We start from the raw sequence: 18,651 nt of genomic DNA, 5'->3' as shown, positions 1-18,651 counted from the left end.
GGCTGCAGCTTCCCCCAGTCTCACAGATGCATGTGTGAAAACAGAATCAGTCTGTTTTTCCAACTATGTCAATTGAGTTGATGTTTTCTACAAACTTCACCTCCTTTATATCATGTATATCGTGGCTCCAAGACTAGATCTGCTTCCTTGCATTTAGTTTAATTGGTCCCTGGGTTCATTTGCTGGTAGCTTAAGGCTGCAAGCAAAAGAAAACTGCATTTCCATGACTCTCCTTGTCTAAATGCTCCTTTTGCTCTACATAGTCAGTGCGCTGGGACTGCTAAGAAAAGCAGGGGCATAGTCAGTGTCTAATTGTGGTAACTGCAAAACAGCACTAAGTATTTACTTTGGCAGTTTTTGGAACAAGTTGCTGCTTAACGCAAGCCTGAAGGGACTTCTTAAGGCAGCTGAATCATTTTGAAGCTGCTCCTGGCTGGATCCAGCCCATGGGGCATTGTGCTGGCCTCGCCGGGCGGTGCAGCCCTTCCTGGCGGGGGGAAAAGCTGTCCTGAAGGGACCAGTGCTCCTCACCCGCTACTACTTGCGGCTCCTGTCTTGGGCACATGGAAAATGTGTCTGCTCTGTCCTGGAGAGAGCTCAGCCCCACAGGCTTCACGTGAGAAGAAGCCCCTGGTGGCCCTTGCTACCCTGCAAGGACTTGCAGGCGGCACTGAACACCTCCTGCCACCACTGTGGTCATCTGATGGGGCAAGCCGTTGAAAATCCATCTTTCTGTCCGTCGTGGCTCAGAAAGACACCTTTAAGCCAGAGCATGTTGGATGTTTTCTGGAGGGCAGAGGGTCTGTGGTTCCTGCGGACACAGAGGCAGGCAGGTGTGGACAGGGGACTTAGCTGAGGGGAGGAAGCCGGAAGAACCTCTTGTGGTTGCTCCAATGGAAGGAAAAAGCAAGATTCTGGCACATGTGTTTGCATGCAAGGGGAGGAAGAGCTGAAACTGCTCCTCCGTGTTGCACAGGTAATCCTGTGCTGTTATACGCTCATCATGGCTCATCCTTTTGCCTTACATGACACAAGCATTCATTTTTGTGTTATTAAGTATGCCCCAATGTGATATAAAAAGCTAAACATATTACCAATTACAGTACAGTGTGCTATTATTTTTTCTTGTCTCTGCAGTGTGCACTTTTTGTATCGTTAATAGACCTTGGGAGTATTTTCTGTCATGCACTTTATCTGCTCCAAATGATCCTTACACTGGGAGGATTTCCTAGAGAAGGCTGGAGCGGTTGTTGCATGCTCTTCACAAGAGCTACTTCTCAGTGCTTCTTGCTGATAGTAGAAAAAATCTACATACTAAAGGAAAAACCTTGAGATAATCTGGTTGAGATGTCGATGCGCTTCCAGCACTTTGTACTCAATGGGGTTTAAGAGACAGCGCTCACTGCAAGAGTGCTGGCTCTGGGTATCTCCGTTGCTGTGGTGGGGAGGAACACAAGGGCTCCTTGGTTTTGGCGAGGCTGCTTTGAGGCAATAGGTCCAGCCTCATCCTCATCGTTCAGGGGTGAATTATTGTCCAGCTCTCCCTTGCAAACCTCCAGGGTACCACGGCCCCAGAAGGAGGTGCTGAAGACACTCTGTTTGGGGCAAAAGGCAAAAAGAATGGCCAACTGTGCCCTGGTGAGGAGGGAAGGCAAAAAAGGAGTGTGTTCAAAAATGTGAGTGGCAGGGAGCTGTGTCCAGAGCCCTTGGACACCCCATGTCTTGCCATCTCTCTCCTCACCCTCCACTACAAACAGGGGAGCCGATATTTTGGGAAAGGAGTAAGGAAAGGGTTGGAGTGGATTAGGCAGGAGAAAACAAAAACGCTGCTAGGAGGAGGAAAATGTTTATGCATGTACTCAGCGATGCATCTCCAGCTTCTCCTTGAGCGCTGCCCCGGCTGGCGGCAGCAAGGTGACATTTGCCTGTCAGCAATCCCGCTCAGTACCTGAGCTTTGATTGGCGAGCCCTGGGAGGTGTTTGCAGAATCGAGAGCTTTCAAATATGTTTTTAGCTTGGAAGATGGCAGCTGAGTGGGTGCATTTGGTGACAGATGATCCTTGAAAGGTTTAGAAGCAAAGCTATTAAAACCTGGGAGCTGTGCAGAGAGGCAGCGTTGTGAGAACATGGGAGCCCATTTGGGGAGGGGCACAGAAGACGTGGCCACGTTTTGCACGTTTTGCCTGTGATTCCCACCAGTGGGCCCGGCGCAATGTTTCGGGACGGGTTGAACGCCGCCTGCAGATGCTGTTTTTTGGCTTCCCGCGTTCATGTGCGAGGCGAGGCACGGCATTGCAGCGGCTGGGTCAGGAGCAGGCTTTGGGATGGTGGTTGCCACAGGCTCCCTTAACAAACCGCAAGCAGCCTCACCCCGTCCTCCCGAAACGGAGCCAGTTGGTGCATTCCTGCCATTCTTCTCCTTAGAGCCATTTCTTTCCATTCACGGGATCAAGAAGACAAAACAGCTGCTTTGAGAGTCTGAGATTTTTTTTTTTTTGTTGGGAACATTAAGTCGAGAGGAGCAGGACGGGAGGATTTAATTTTTTTGGAGCGGGGCAGTAGCACTTACCTGATGGGTTCCTTGGGAGAGCAGCAAGCAGCCGAAAGTAGGCAGCTGGCTGCTGCCTTCAGGTGGCACACCTTGGCTGGCAGCTTGCGAAACCCTTTGGGTTGCTTCAGCCTCATCCGTCAGCTGGGGAAGACTGGCCACAGATTTACAGCTGCTGGTTATAGTCACAGACCTGTAGGTCTTCTGAAAACCTACCTTCCACTTGTAAATAAATATTCCCTTTACATATACTTGATAAATTCCTTGCCAGTTTTATTCCCCATAATTTCTCATGTTTTTCTCCAGATCCTTTCTTATCTCTGTAATGTTGTCTCAGTTGCAGGCTGTGCACCTCTAATAGGAACTGAGTAATGTGGCTTTACTGCTTGTCATCGAGAAATTATGCACAAATTTCCCCCAGGGCTGCTGTTCTCTTGAATCCTGGTGGGCTTCAGCTAACTGTATCGCGTCTCCCTCGTCCACCAGTCTGCACTGCTTCTGTAGGGAGGAAAACAATAAAACTTTAAGCATGTTGGCTCGATGCTATTAATTTTTTATTTATCATTGATTTCTAGTTTGTAGGCAGCACATGTGCATCCATTTAACACCGTCCATCTTTAAAATGGAAATGTTCAGAAGGTATTTGGTATTTTTGCTCCCAGTGAATTATGGAAGGTTGACATGGAAGAGCTACACACACACACAAAAAAAACACGCTGTCTGAACTTAAAGCGTGGTGGCAACCCATGAAAACAATCAGGGAACTTTGCTTTTGTGTCTGGTGCATATATGGCAAGTAGAATGGGAGCTGAAGCATTTTACATAACCCTATTTTTTTCCACACACGCATCTTGAAAAATGCAGAAGGTACCAAGTATGTCGACGAACCTGCAGAGCCTCACACCAGATTTATGAGCAGAATCCAGGCCCTTTCAAACAGCAGTGTTGAACAGGGAGTAGTTGTAATTCCTTGTCCGTTCTTTTTTATTTTTGTTTAATTTTATAAAGACCATCTGCAGGGTGAAAGCTGGGACTTTGGACTCAGCCAAGCACCAGCGTGCAACACTAAAGCAAAACAAACCAACCCCATAAGCACTGTCTGGATCTCTCGTATTCCTCTCCCATGCCCTGCTGGGAGGCCTGGACACTGCCAGCAGCAGATACAAACACGTAGTAGGTAGCACCCACATCAAAAACCCATCCACCGTTGCATCTCCCAGCTCTCCTCCCCAGCCCAAACTCCAGGAGAAGGAGCTGAAGCAGCTGCAGGTGCTGCCCTGAAAACATCCACGCTGGTGGCTCAGTGCTCACATCTAGCTGGGCTGTGTTGTTTTTTTTTTTTTTTTTTACCCCTGACCCTTCAATCTTATCAGGAAACCCCAAACTGTCCATTTGCTTGCCCACAGCTCCCTCCTTAAGGTGCTGTCACAGTCTATGGCACCGTCCCTTCTGTGCTTGGGGCACGCAAGACAAGAGAAAACAGAGCCATTTGGCACAGTGGGCTCGGCCGATGTGGCTCGTTTATTTTATTTCGTTATTTTTGTGCCGCAGCCCCATGAACTGCATGGCAGAGGTAGAACCAGTGTGCAACGGTGCCTCGGCAGGCAGAAAGCCCTCGTGCACCGGCTACACCCATATGGGTTTGGTGTGGTAGCAACTGGATTTTGTGGGGCTGTGCAGAGAGCCTGGTTCCCGTATTTTAAGTGCGTCTGTGTTTTTTGAAGTGCTCCGAGACCCACACGCTCTGCCTCCAGGCTCTGCCAGCGCGGCCCAGCAGTGGCGTTAAATTCTGGGCTTTCGGAGCTGGCCGAGAGCGAGGCGGGCGCTGGTGCGTGCCTCCACCCGGAGCAGCCACCGAAACCTGCCCGCTCCTTCACACCCCCCGCACCACCACCGGCCCCGCAAAGTGCCCGGAGCCGAGCCCGGCAGGCACCGGCAGGCACGGGGGGGCCGCGCCGCTGCCGCCCCGGGGCTGGGCCCGCCGGGAGCGGCCTCCCCTCGGCGGGGGCGTCCCGGGGGGGGCCCCCCGCGGCCCCGGGCGCTGCCCCCGGCCCCGGCAGGCGGCGGGAGCTCCGCGGCGCGCTCGGCCCCGGCCGCCCGCCCCCTCCTGCCCGCCGCGTGTGTGCGGGCGTGTGCGAGCCTCCCGCCCGCTCTCCTGCCTCGCCTGGCGCCGGTGGATCGGGAGCGCCCCTCGCGCAGCCGGCTCCGGGGCCGCGGGGGCCGGCGGCGGCGGCGGGGCCCCGGGGGCCGGAGCGGGGCCGGGGTGGGGGGGGGGAGCCGGGCCGGGGGCGGGGAGGCGGCGGCGGGCGGCCCCGGGGGAAAGTTGCCGGGCGGCAGGCGAGGGGCGAGCGCGGCGGCGGCGGGAGCATGGGCACTTTGCGGGATTTACAGTACGCGCTGCAGGAGAAGATCGAGGAGCTGCGACAGCGGGATGCGCTCATCGACGAGCTGGAGCTGGAGTTGGACCAGAAGGACGAACTGATCCAGAAGCTGCAAAACGAGCTGGACAAGTACCGCTCGGTGATCCGGCCCGCCACGCAGCAGGCGCAGCAGCAGAGCGCCGGCACCTTGCAGGGCGAGCAGCGGACCAAGCGGCAGGCGATCTCGGCCGAGCCCACCGCCTTCGACATCCAGGACCTGAGCCACGTCACCCTCCCCTTCTACCCCAAGAGCCCGCAGTAAGCACGGCCGACCGGCCGCCCGCAGCTCCGGGAAAGTTGCGAGCTCCGGGCGCGGGCCGCCGGCGGAGTTTCCGCGCCCGGCCGCTGGGAGCGGGGCCGGCCGCGGGCCGGGGGCTGTGGGCGGCGAGGGGGCGAAGCTGCCGCGGGAAGGGGGGGAGCCGGCCGCGGGGCTGCGGGCAGGGAGAGCGGCGGGGATGGGGATGGGGCGGGTGGCCGCCGTCCTGCCTCGCCGCAGGCTGCGCGGATCGCGGCGGCTTCGTGGAGGGAGCGGAGCCCCCGCGGGGCCGCATCGCCTCAGCGCCCCGGCCCCCGAACCGCGGCGCTCCCGAGGGGAGAAGGGGACGAGGGGCGCCGGGGCTGCACCCGCCCGGCCGGCGGCTGACATCTGCCCGCGGAACCGAGCGGGCACGGGAGCGCCGGGTCGCAGCCAAAACATCCCCGTAGTTGTTTTTTTCCATCATTATCGTTTTTTTTTTTTTTTTTTCTCCTGTCCTCCCCCCCCAGCTTCGGGACGCAGGTCGCCGCCGCACGTGGCCGCGGCGCTGACCCGGCTGGCAGCCGCATCCCTCCTGCAAAAAGGCAGCGGAGCCTTCTATAAAAAAAAATAATATATATTTAATAATAAAGCACACAAAACCCACCCAGAATGCGCCCCGCGCCCGCGCAGGTGCCGTGGGCGAGGCGCCCAGGTGCTCCCCATCGCCCTCGCCGCGGCTGCCGGAGGCGGCGGCCGCTCGCCGCCGGGACCCGCCCGCGGTGCAGAGCGGGGCCGGGGCCGGGGCCGGGGCCGGGGCCGGGGCCGGGGCCGGGGCCGGGGCCGGGGCCGGGGCCGGGGCCGGGGCCGCGCCGCGCCGCCTGGGCCCTGCCCTGCCCGCCGCCATGGCGGGGCCCCGCCGTCTCCCGGCAACCGCCCCAGGAGGCGGCCGCCATGGCCGGGACCCTCGGCCGGGCCCGGCCCCGAGGAGCGGCCGTGTGGCGGGGGCAGGCTTCCCCTTCCCCGCCCTCCCTCCCTGGCGCCGGTTGTCCACAGATATTTTGCCCTTTTAAGGCGAACGGCTGCGGATCGGGATCCAAAACGGCGGCGGGGCGACGCTGTGGTGGTCGCAGAAAGCCCCCCGAACGCCTCAGCCGGGCTCGGCGTCCCCCTGCCCCGGTGCCCGGCCGCCCGGCAGCCCGAGCTCTTCGGTAGCATAAGGCAGCTGAGGAGAGGCGAGGGACCGAGGGCTGGTGCTCGCCGGCACTGCGCGCACACCTGTGGTACCTTCAGTTAGCATACAGCACACCAAAACGGCTAATGATGAGGCTGCCGTGAGGGACCGGGCTGTAACTTCCACTGTACGCCAGCCTGTCGCTGACAGAAACACTTATTTTTTCTCTCACGGGTGTATGCGTGCTTGCCCCTTGGTGTCCGAGCACAAAATGGTGGTGGGGAGCTGAGGGCAGTGGCGGGTCAAGGCTTTGCTCCCAGAGGGTTTGGTGTGGAGAAACCCGCGCGGCTGTGCTGCTGCTGCATGTCAGATGTGGTGGTTTTCGCGTTTTAACTGATAGAGCTGCATACTGAGTCGCCTAGAGCTTGTGAAAGAGCTCCAACTTTGAGCAGAGTAAATCTTCGGTCTCTGATCCGTGCAGTGAAATACATAGGAAGCCTGTCAAAGCTTTAAATTAAAATTTTCTGGCTTGAATTTTAGTTTCTCGTTCCATAAGTGCCTTCCTGTAGCCTCACTTGGAGCGCAGTGCATGCTACCTGCCTGAAGCAGTATTTAATATTGACTTTCCATGGTCAATACTCTGATGCCATTTAGGATACTCCAGGTTGAGTTACTGGTTCACACCTTAGTCGCTGAAGTGGGAAAGATCACTGTTCGCAGCTTCGGGACCGTGCTCTGCTCTAGCATTCGCAGTTCTGCCTGAACGGTCGTGTTTTGTGGTCAGCTCTCAAAGCCTCACACCTGAGGACTGATGCCTGCTGGGGCAATGCGGTCTCCTGGAGATAGGTGGTCATTTCAGGCACTTACTAAATCCATAAGGTATGGCACTGTTGAGCATTTTTAATTTGAGCATCCGAGTAGAAAGGAAGAAATCCCTATGTAAAAGAAAGCAGAAGCAAGAGCCGTGTATTCCGCTTTGCCTGGAGTTTTTACCATTAAAATCCAGATGAGCTGCTCTCATTGTGGTGTCTGTGTCTGGGAAATTGGGTGAGGAAGCACAACCGCTTTAATTTATTGGTATCATTAATACTTAAATTGTGATTTTTCTTACACTTTTCCACGTGTGACTTGCACAGTCCACTCACGTGTGGTTGAGAAGTCCTTGTCTTGATTAAACAAGCAGAACACAGTCTTTATGATACTTTTATGTTCAGAACAACAGCTTATGGTGGTACTGGAGGTTAGGGTGGAAAGGAGCTAGAAGCCAACCATAATTGAAACATAAAAGGCAGGGTTGACTTTTTTTCCCAATTGATGCTGAATTTCAACAACTCTTGGGGTGATGGGATCCAGCCTTTGGTATCTGCCCGTTTTCCAGCATTCTGCAAAATAGGAGTGCCAAGAGGACAAAGGAAAATTTCAGTTGTTTGGTTGCCTGTATTTGCGGCTTTTTTCCTTTTTTTTTTCCTTTTCTTTTCAGCTAAGTGGTGCTGGGTATGCCCTCCTGATCTGGTGGAGCACCTAAGGCACCTGGATGTTATAGGGTCAGTGAAAACCTGTTAGAAATGATTGCTGATCATAAAAGCATGATGGCTTGTGTTACCTGTCTGTCTGTCTGTGGTGAAACATCTGTGGAAGCTGTTTTGATGCCACATGGAAGATTCTTGGTTATAAAATAATTAAACTCTGAATGGCTTTTAAGCGTGAAAGTAAATTTAACTGCCTCTTAGGGAAAAATAGCATGAAAATGCCTGCAAGGCCTTACCTTGCATGCAGAAAAACCACTAGTTAGGATACACATGGTTTTTTAAAAAAAATCTGTTTCAGAGCATTCGGTTTTAGTCCCTGTTGCAGTATTGCGCTTATTTTGCCTTTATTATTATTATTTTTTTTTAATCTTACTAACGTGAAATGGGAGTTCATGTGAGGAGTGTATAGCTAAAATATGTAGAGGGACACATCCTGCCAGTTTCTTCTCAGTTATGAGACCAGTGAGATAAGTCAGACATTTGCATCTTTATCAGTCTTTGTATTGAAGTAACTAGATTAAGGTTGTCTAAAGTGTTTTGTTTTTTTTTTCTTCACCCCAAAGGTTTCAAGAAGTGACTGGAGTTAGTTGGTAAAGACTGTTGAGAACGCTGGATGCCTTTCCCTGGCTGAAAAATGCCATGACATATCCTTATCTCCTCTTCATCTCCTAGAATTGCTGCTCTGTTTGTTTTTCCACACCTTTGACCTCTTGCAGGATATATTCTGACTGCTAACAGCTTGTCAGCTTTAAAAGAGTACTGTGAGACCAAGTTTGTACCAACAGTTATTTCAATTAACATTTTACAAAGCTGCAGACCGAAGAACAGCTTTTTCAGTTAGGAAGCTGTAGCATTTTTCTTTGCTTTCCTTATTTTGCACTTACAATGGGAAAACACCCAGGACTATTACTTTAAAATGATGTTTCCTTTTGTGATCGGCCCCAGCTGTATGGTTTCTTTTTGATGGAAGACTGTGTAATCAGCATATTTTGTTTTCCAGAAGGAAAAAAATTGTACGAGCAGAATGGAAACCAAAGCGGAGAGCTAATGAGCATGAAGGATTTATAGGGCCCGGTCTTCTCTTGTCAGAGGTGGCGTGTGCTCTGTCATTGCCTTCACTGAAATGAGGCAAAGTGCTGTGTCATGTATAGAAACTGTTGAGTAAGATGGAAAAAGACTTGTTTTTATGAGTTAACAGACTTAGGAATGCTTTGAATGTAAAATTGGGAAATCTGCCAAAATCTCAGATTCATTTTGGAGGGGAGGAGCAGTCTGTGCATGGTGTTAAAGAGTTCTGGGTTTTAAAAAACCAAAACCCATATTTGGTTGCATAGCCTTAGGGAAAGTACAACGTACATACAAGAGATTTAACAAAATCCCTTCAACAGCTAAAGCGATGCTTTGAAGGCAAATGTGCACATCTTGTATGGGCCAGGGGCATATTTTTAAGCGATCATAATAGTAATAATAAAAAAACAGAAATATTTGAAAAGTGCTTCATATTTAGAATGTTTGCATAAAATTATCTGCTGATATTTATAAATGATATCTATGCTACGGTGCCTAGAAGCCGTCCGTTAATAACAACTCTTAAACTAGTTCTAAAAATAACAACAGCCCCTTTTCTTAAAACGCACACATTCCTGTTTCAAGAATAATTTAGAGGATGGTTGCAACACAATTTAACCACTTGAAACAGAGATTGATGAAGGGCCTGTGATCAGGAGCTGAGACAACCTTCCTGGAGTGATTGCTTCCTGAAAAGTAGTGCAGGAGCTATGAAATCAGGCAAGGATTGGTGGCCTCCACAGTCGTGCTGCATTCAGGTTTTGGTGTCAGGCAGCACAGAATATCAAAAACAGTCAGCAGCGATGGATGTAAACAGGCAACAGTGATGCAACCTTATTATAATTTTTTTTCCCCAGTATCAAAATATAATTCCATGTGATGTGACCAGTTGGAATTCATTTATGGTCTGAGTGTAATTAACTGCTGGGGTTGCTATGTGACGTAACGTTGATTCAGTCTGAGTGTTAATGTTGTCCTAAAGAAGAATTTACATGCCTGGAAATACCTGCTAATTCCTGGCTGAGCTCTGACATCCACCGAAGTCAGCGGGTGTTTGTGGTTCGGGGGACTTTGGGACCTTAGGGTTAGGACTTCACTGGTATGCAGGACTTAGAGGTTTTGAGGCGGTGGGGAAGCACCTCTCCGCAGGTAGGAGACCTGTGGAAGGGATGAGGTGCCCGCTGTTCCCCCACTTGTGTGATGAGCCGAGGCAGCTTGCACAGACTCCCAGGCACCCAGCGTGCTCACGCAGCAGGTCTGAGAGCTCAGAAACCCGTATCTCTCGCTTCGCAGGGATGGGTTTCCATTGTGAAGGATTATATGCTCCCTGACAGGAGCTTTGCATGCAGCACGGCGAGGATAGAGGAGAATGCAAGTCAGTCAAACATTATTTCACTCTGTTTTGACAGGTCTGGTTTGGCAGTAGCGAAGTACCGTGGTGCTGGTGGATGGGGCTTTCCTCTGCACAGGAGCACGCGCGTGACTCATGCCTCGAAGTCTGTGCCACTTAATGTGTTGTGAAGTGGTAGTTTGAGATTGCCGATAGGTTTGCTCTTCATATGATTCAGCCTTCTGAGACTTTGGTTACTAGCAGTGGTAAGGAATAACTGTATTGTATCTAGTTATGCAGAGGACAAAGATTTTTCTATATCCAAGTAATGTCTGGGTCATCTCTGAAGTACGCTTGTTTAGGCAGGTAATTTTTATGCCAACTGTAAACCGTAATGACCAGAGATGTTTTTATTCAAAGGAAGGTCAAAAGTAATTTGTTGGACAAAGGTATTAAGACCGTTTTGTCATTTTGTGTCTGATTATTGTTTTGAGTAGTGATGGCAAGAGTAAACTTCGATGCAATTTCAATTATTTTTAGTTTTGCTTAGTAGCAACAAGCAACACAAAATTCTCTGAATCTCTGCAGCTTTTGGATATTTCTTTTAGCAGCATAGTGTAAAACAAAGTTTTTAAGCAAAATGCCTTTTGTTTAGAAACTATATTGATTTTTTTTTGGTGACTGCAAAACAAAGCTATTCAGCAAGTATAGTAGTTTTAAGCAAGCTAATAGCTCTTAACAAAGGGCTGTCATTAACATATTTTTAATTTCTAATATATCTCCATACATTCACTTTCTAGAGAATTGTTTTTTTCCTCTTCTCTGTATTATTGGGTGAATGCTGTTGATGGGTAGTTTTAAAGTACATCAGCAGAAAATAAGATCCCTGGCCTTGGGCACGAATGCCATCTCTTCAGACTTGCTGTGAAAGTTGTCCTGAGCTTTTGCATCCCGTGTTGCTAAATACAATATGCATCCTACGTATCAGAAATGAGTCAGAAAACCCACCAGATCAGTGTGCTGGTAGTGAGCAAAAATGTATGTGGTAGCGCAAGGCTTTAGACTAGTTGTCCGCCAGCAGCGACCTGTCCTGCACACTTGCTGGAAGGGGAAAGGACTTCATGCCTTTGCTAAACACCCTCTCACTGAGGACCTGAAGCAGAGTGTGAGTCAAGGGGGAAGATGCTCCGTTGCAGAGTTTAAAAAACAAACACAAAACAAAACCCAAAAAACCAAACCCTGCAGCAACTTGATATGTAATGGTTTCTTTGCTTATGCTGCTTGGAATAGATACTGTGGGATGCTAAAATTTCAGAAGTCAATGAACGTGAACCTTCTCTTAAGGTAAGGGTCCTGGGAGACTGCGTTGATTTACTCTCTTAAATGACACCCCTAGCTGCCTGTGCTGCTGATATTTCTTGTCTTCTGGCTTTTTGTGGTGCCAAAATGCATTTGTAGCTGGATAAAGGATAAATACCTGTGCAGATGTTTTTCAGTTGCTGTTTTGACATTTCCAGGGGGTATGTGCAGGCAGAGAAGTCCACACCATTCACATTTTGTGCAGCTTATTTTTGTTTTGAAGGTCTAATAGAGCAGGAAAAAAAAATAAAACAAAAGTATTTGCTACACTGGAGCCTAAGATAACTCCTTTCTCCTTTTCTGTGTGTCTATAGAAAGTGGCTTGGTTGCATGTATTAGCATTGCTTCGGTATGTCCTGTGTACACTGACATCCGAAAGTCTGAAATTGTATGAAGGTCTCTTTGAAACACTGTTAGAGCACCTACCTGGGAGGGTTTGTGTCACGGAGATATCTACAGCGTACTTGTGGAACAGCGAGCACAGGACTTGCATTTCGCAATGTTCATGCAGTCTCTGGTTTCCTTGGAAACTAGTGCCTGAGCACATACAGCCAAACTTGAACACTGGTGCATGGTTTCGAAGTAGAAAATGGGCTCCTAGACTTTGACGTTGCAAAGTAGAGTTGGGGTTATTTGGACTGTATTTAGTGCTTGTTAGTGGCAGTTTTGGAGTAGCATATCACTGAAATAAAGCCTCCAGTCTTACTGCAGTGTTTCCCTGTCGGGAGCTGCATTCTGTTCTCCAAACCCTCCTTTTTGATTTGGTTTGTGGGCATATTTGCTGGAGGTGTCTCCTGTCCAACACACAAATGGTGTCAGGAGAGCTGTGGAACAGCTCTGCGATGTGGGCTGGAAGTGGATCTGAAAACTATCTGGGCAGGCCAGCTCGTTTTGGTTCATATCATATTCTGTGAGGTGGTGGGTAGTTGGGACGAACAGGAGAAATCATAACATAGCTGTTTGGCTCAGCTGGAAAGGAGATGTACTCTTGTACATGCCTGAGCGTTGCTATCTTCGGTTCCAAGAAATGGACATAATGACAGTTGTGTGTGTGCACGTATATACTTACCATGCGTATAGGTGTAGTGCATTAGCACAAGATGAACTTTTATTAGAATATAAAACCATTCCGTCTTGATAATGGTGGTGTATATGGATTTTTTCCAAGTATCACTAGTGCTCCAGGGCTGTTTGAGCGCTGTTCGCTTCTGCAGCTGAATGGCCATAGTGTGTAATTCAGACTCAGGAGCAAAAGAGTAAATACCTGGTGACATGGAGCCACGGCTTTAGATTTTCATCACATCCCTGCCACCAGTGTAAGTTGGTCCCTGGGATCTGGATCTGTCAGTGCTTATTGCTATTTAAACTGCCTACTGGATGCAAGTTTCTGCAAAGGTCCACCGGGTGAGGGGAATTCGTGTTCTTGTGATCCACAGGCAAATGAATCCAAATGAAGAAAATAACTTTCCTGGTGTGTGACGTTTCTAATGAGTAGAAGAAATCAATCACTTTATGACTGAAACAGCACATTGAGGTGGTAATAGGCAAGCAGATAATGAAGGTGTAGTTAAACCAAATGTGATGCAAATAATGCCATGCAGCTGTAAGTTTGTGCTTGTTCAAAACAATCTCAGTTGTCTTAGTTGCTATTGATAGGCTTTGAAAATCATGTCTCTTAGAAGCCTGAGAAATTTCTTTAGTTAAAATGGGAGATTGTCCTTTCTGAGTTGGAAATACATGCACAAATGCATACAGATGTTTGCCTTGAAGTTTCAGTGTGGTTTAAATTGGTAAAATCCTGCAATGGGTTATGAGCAAAGTTGGTAAAGTTAGCTAAATCTGATCACATACAGGAGACATACGTTTTTTGGCAACTACTATGTTTGTAGTTTGATTTTTTTTTTAATGAATGAATGAAATAAATACTTCTGACACTTGATAAGTGACACATGATCTTGAGCAGTGTTGTTCAACACAGCTGTCACAGAGACCAGTCCTGTGATGACAGCAGCTCGCCGACAGTTTGATACCTGCCTGGGAGGCCGCAGAGGTGCGGGGCAGGCAGCAGCAAGGACTTGCTGAAGAGATAGGCAAGGCAGTAGGGTTTCTTTTCTCTCTTCCTGCCATAAGAAGGGTGGATGGAAAAACTGGGCCTTCAGAAGTTGTAAAGGGGGCTGAGGAGGGTAAAGGAAACAGTACATCCTTCCAGCTTTCAGGAGTGATCTGCGGTTGGATACGGATCGGCAGGGTGCGATTGCAAACTGCGGTCTGTGGGCTGAATTTGTTGCATGTGTTCCCTCCATCTCCGCTTCCAAGTTTCTGCTGAGGTTCCCGCATGCGCTGGATGTCCTCCCTGTCCCCTTCACAGCACGTACCTTGGCTCTGTGCTCCTGAGCCCTCACAGGTCTGGCCTTCCTGCCTGCTGTGGCAGAGCAGACCGTTCCTCTCAGGAAAGGGTCTCTCTTCCCTTTTCTTCTTGGCCCTTAGTTACTTCCCTGGACCGTTTGTTCCTGTTCCTGCTCCTCCTTTTCCCCAAGGTTTTTCTCTCTTCCTGCAGATGGTTGCCCATCTTCTCCCTCAGCCACAAAGCCCTTCATTCTACGAAGCTGTCCCATCTGTTAGGGTCAAGACTTTACATCTCCCAAAGAAACCTCCCTCATTTCCTCTATACATCGGGAGGCAGCAAGCTTCCAGTGGCTGCAGCGTGAGGTAGCGCAGGAAGCTTGATTTTCCTGACAGTCCAGCTTTTCTAGCAGGCCAGTTCGCACAGGATCCACTGACTTGTGACCGATCAGATGTCCCGGGGCCTCCCGTTAGGGGAAACAGCAGTTCTGTCAAGTGGGTTGCCTGGCCCTCGCTTGGCTCAGACAAAAGCCAGGTAACGCTTCCCTTCAGCATCCACTGGCCAAAGGAACTAGCGCTGAAAGGGGCACACAGCGAGAGCAGCACTTTGCTTTGTGTCGGGGCCGTCAACGGTAATGGCTTTGAGGTGCCATCGACAAAACATCGCAGCGCTGTGAGGCGGTGGCAGAATGCCATTCTGCTGGTCCTCCATCCTGCAGTCGTGCCCGTGGGCTGAATCCTCGGGTCTCGCTGGTGGGGGGTGTACGGATGGCCTAGTTAGTGGGACGAGCCTCAGCTGGGAGTGGGGTGGGCCTGCCTTCATGCCATACCTACCTCAGGGCCGAGCGCTCTGATGGTGCGGCTGAAACACGCTGGGTGTTTGAGAACATGCTGAACCGGGGTGTGTGTGTACACGCGCTTTTTCCTTACACATCTTTGCACTTTTAAATCCTGTTAACAGAGCAATTGCACGAAGGGGAGAAAACATCTCCTGCTCATCAGATACTTGATTGCTTTCTGTTTTCCCAGTAGAAGTGCAGATCTGCGAGGCACACGAGAGAAATGAAGCATGGAGAGATGACGGCTTTTCTCTATTAGCTGTATACCCAGACACAAATGTGCTCAGATACTATGATAATGAGTACGTTGGGAGAGCTTAAATAAGGCAGATACTCTATGCTTACTTGAAGATATCTTCCTTCAGAGCATTCCTTGCAGTTTTTGAAAGGAAGACGCAGCCTTTGAGTTGCCATTTGAAGTTAGACTTGTTGCTGCAGGAAGATAATTGAACTTTCAGAGCACTTCTGCTTGGAGAAGGGACACAGGTGGTGCAGCTCTCTTATTTTGTTGCTTAACTGACTCTGACAGGGTGTCTCAGAGCTGCAGCTTGCCTTGGCAGGCAGAGCTCATGCGGCCTTTTTTTGGCAGCAGCACAGTGATCTGTTGTGGGATGGATATTGTATTGCGACCCAGTGGTCTTTCATTAGAGGGGTCCCAAGGGAACGCTAACTATCAGTCTTATTTCCCTCCATTTATTTGCTAGATTTATTAATGCGCCTGCAGGAGGGCGTGCACCATCAAGGAGCGTTTTCTGCAGATGCAGCGAGCCTGAATACCAGTGTGCCTTATCCAGTAACTGCGAACGAGGGACTGTTGTGTGCCGCTGCTGGTGGCTGCGTGTTAGGCACTAGGGAGGGTGACTTTGGGCTCTGTATGGATGCAGAGGTGGGCTCTGCTCCCATCGTGCCTAAAGCAGCTGCTCTGCCTTCTGCTTTGTGGGTGCTAGTTCCTCAGCTGCTGTGGTAGGTACTTCACCAGCATGTGTTGTCCATGACTAGGAACTAATTATCATTTCCCTCTTAAATCCCTAACTTATTTTCCTTCAGACATTGTACAACTGTTACTGTTATTTAGGGAGGCAAAGCAAGCCCAAAAGGGACAGCATAAACAAACTGCAGCTTTTGGATTTCATGCCCTTAGTCCATTAGTCTTGCATAGATACAGCAGGTAATTATTTTATTTTATTTTTATTTTTTGAAAGCCAAAAGGAGCTCAGATAGGTCGCCAGTAGCCTGGTGTTTAGAGCCTCACTCGGGATGCATAAACCTGTCTTGAGGCATAGTTGTGGTAGGTGCAGGTACAAATAGAAAAGCTTCCACAGGGTATGAGGCTGTCCCAACAACGTAGTGAAGATGGACGCTGTGGGGGCTTGTTTGAAGTTGGGCAGGGCGAGGCACGTGAGCCCACATCACTCAAATTTCTGGTGGGGACCTAAACTCTGGAGCATGGTGGTTCTTTTCTCTGTCATTGGTATTGAGCTGGAGGGGACTCCTTCTGGTGCAAGTTTAAAGTGAACCTGTATCCAGTTTTTTCTTTTGCAGTGGATAAAGTTTTAAAAAAATCTTGATGCAGTGTGTGATGTGTTAAGTGTTATAATTGGGAATCCAATGATTTGATTAAACTCACTGGACGTAGTGGCCTTTGAGCCAAAATTTTGTCTGTAGGACCACACTGAAGAAAGAAGCTATTTAAATACGGTCAAATAATCTACCAGGGCATTGTGGCAGCATTGTTAAATGGTTGCAAAATATATGACCATCCAACAAAATGTAAAGCATCATGAACTGGTACCCTGTTTGTGTAGGGCCTGGAAGGGTAGGTGTGAGACGTCACCTGCTGGTGCTTCAGGTCCACCGCAGGGAGATGGGCAGCGTGAGCAGGACTGACCAAGCAAGGACTGACTGGGCAAGCCTTCTTCTTTGCACTGACATCGTCTGCTTGGTTGAAACCTTTCTTGCACTTTGCACGTTTCTGGAAGACCTGAAAGTCTGTTTTTTATCTGCTTGTGTTGGCAATCCTGGGATTGCTCAGACATGGCCGTTGAATGCCCTGATACCATTTTCTCTGGATTGCTTTGTAGACTCAAGTGCACTTTTCTGCAGTACATAAAGGACAGCTGCCTCAGCAAATTAGCGAGAAAGCATTGGAGAAAAATTGTAGAATATATTTTTTTGGAGTGAAAAGCTATCCTTTGTTGCCTATTGCCTTTGCTTTACAAAAAGTACCCGTGAGTGTTTCTGAGAAGTGAAATCGGTTGTCTGTTTGTGCCTTTCATACTCATCTAAAGAGATAAATCAGATGCTGCACTGACAGAGATTTGTCCATATGATAAACCCTCAGCAGGCAAGATTTAAGTGATTAGGGAAAAAAAAACATTCTGTGTAGCCCTAACCCTAATGTACAATAACTTTCTTTGCAAAAAAGGTTTGCCTCCACATGCTGCAGGTGCACAGGTATGTGATCCTATTAAAGAAAAAATATCTGGAGGGCTATAATGCTTTTTAAACAAGCATCTCAGAACACTGAAACCTACTTTTGTTTACCATCTAAAAAGGCTTTTCTTAGAAGCAGCCTCTATTCTGAATGCAGCCCGTTGAAACCTGTCTTTTACTGGCACCTATGTCTTGTTGAATGAAATACCTAATCGACGCGTGGCTGATCTCGAATAGTAGCTTTGTGATGTGTCCACTTTGATTATTAGAGGCTTGGTTCACAGCCAGGCGTATCTGAGCAGAGCTCCTTCATGTAAGGTTGAGGTTAAGAGCCCATCCTACTGCTGGGGCTTCAGCTGAAAACTGAATTTTTATACCCGAGACTCAGGTGAGTGGTCATGGTTGCTTGCCGTGGAGATTTGTGCTGGGGAACAAAAGCGAGTTCCCCATCAGAGAATGTAATAAAATGGTGATGCTACAGCTGGTTCCTTACAGCCTCTAAATATAGACAAAATAGCATGTAGTAGAGAAAAAATGTTTGCTGAGTTAACTGGGCTATATTTAGGTGCCAAATAAACAGATTTCTGCCTTTGACCCTCCCCCTCACACCCCCAAAACCGCTTTTTATACTGTCTGCAAATGTCTTGGCTGTTCATGGCTTCTGTTTGCTGCAAAAAGAGTAATTCTGAGTGGTAGGGAAAGGACATCTGTTACAGCTGAAAATAAAAAAAGGCAGGCTTTTGAGCATACAGCCCCTGTGTCCAGACTTGTGCTCTCTCGTCCACAGGCTCTTCTAGTCACAGTACAGGTAGTGCTTTTAAAAAAAAAATCCCCAAGCCCCCAAAACTCTACTCAGTGACCAAAACCTTATTGATCCGTAATAAGCAGCATATGCCTAAAGAAAAATAAACAAATAAATAAAGCATTTTCACTTATAGTTGATGTTTTTGATGCCACCTGTAACTTCTTCCCCTGCAGTGGGCTCTTCTTCTGGCACTACTGTTTGTACTGATTGTGTGCTTAGCCCTTTATTTTTCTATGCGTGTTATTTTATTGAAGGAAGCAAATAGCGTAGTCTTCTTGCCAGAGCAGATGAGGAGAGGGAGTCTTCAGATTGTCGTTTCAGTGTTAGAAGAGAAGGATTTCATATGCTTGCAAGAAATGCTTCTTGCAACCTCAAAGGTGGCCTGACTACAGTATAAAGTTAGTTTATTACTTTATTTTTTTTTTTCTTCTCAGATGTACTCGTTTCGTAGGCTTTGGTCTGTCTGGCTGTCCTTGCTGATTAACCATCATTTGCAAAGTCTTAATTTTTTTATCCCAGAGAATGTTAACTCTAATTCCTTCATAAGCATGAACAATTGGTGATTAGA

General features: G+C 48.8%; 1 protein-coding gene across 4 annotated transcripts in view; it reads left to right on the top strand.

Annotated features, from left to right (window-relative positions):
- The window catches only part of PRKG1 (protein kinase cGMP-dependent 1), a 466,811-nt gene that overhangs the window by 23,691 nt on the left and 424,469 nt on the right, over positions 1 to 18,651 (top strand). The window contains exon 1 of one of the 4 annotated variants that reach the window (XM_080598461.1): positions 4,833 to 5,226. The exons of 2 other annotated variants lie outside the window; for them this stretch is intronic. In XM_080598461.1, the coding sequence (XP_080454587.1) occupies positions 4,916 to 5,226 (311 nt within the window). In that variant the 5' untranslated portion in view covers positions 4,833 to 4,915. Of the gene's footprint in view, positions 1 to 4,832; positions 5,227 to 6,089; positions 6,565 to 18,651 lie in introns of those variants that run through there. One more of the 4 variants, XM_080598464.1, reaches the window with a different exon arrangement.

Source organism: Anser brachyrhynchus (genome assembly GCF_964034855.1).
Source record: "Anser brachyrhynchus genome assembly, chromosome: 6".
In the NCBI taxonomy this organism is placed as follows: Eukaryota; Metazoa; Chordata; class Aves; order Anseriformes; family Anatidae; genus Anser; species Anser brachyrhynchus.
The sequence above is the reverse complement of the archived record's forward strand: the minus strand, read 5'-3'. Positions and strand labels throughout refer to the sequence as shown.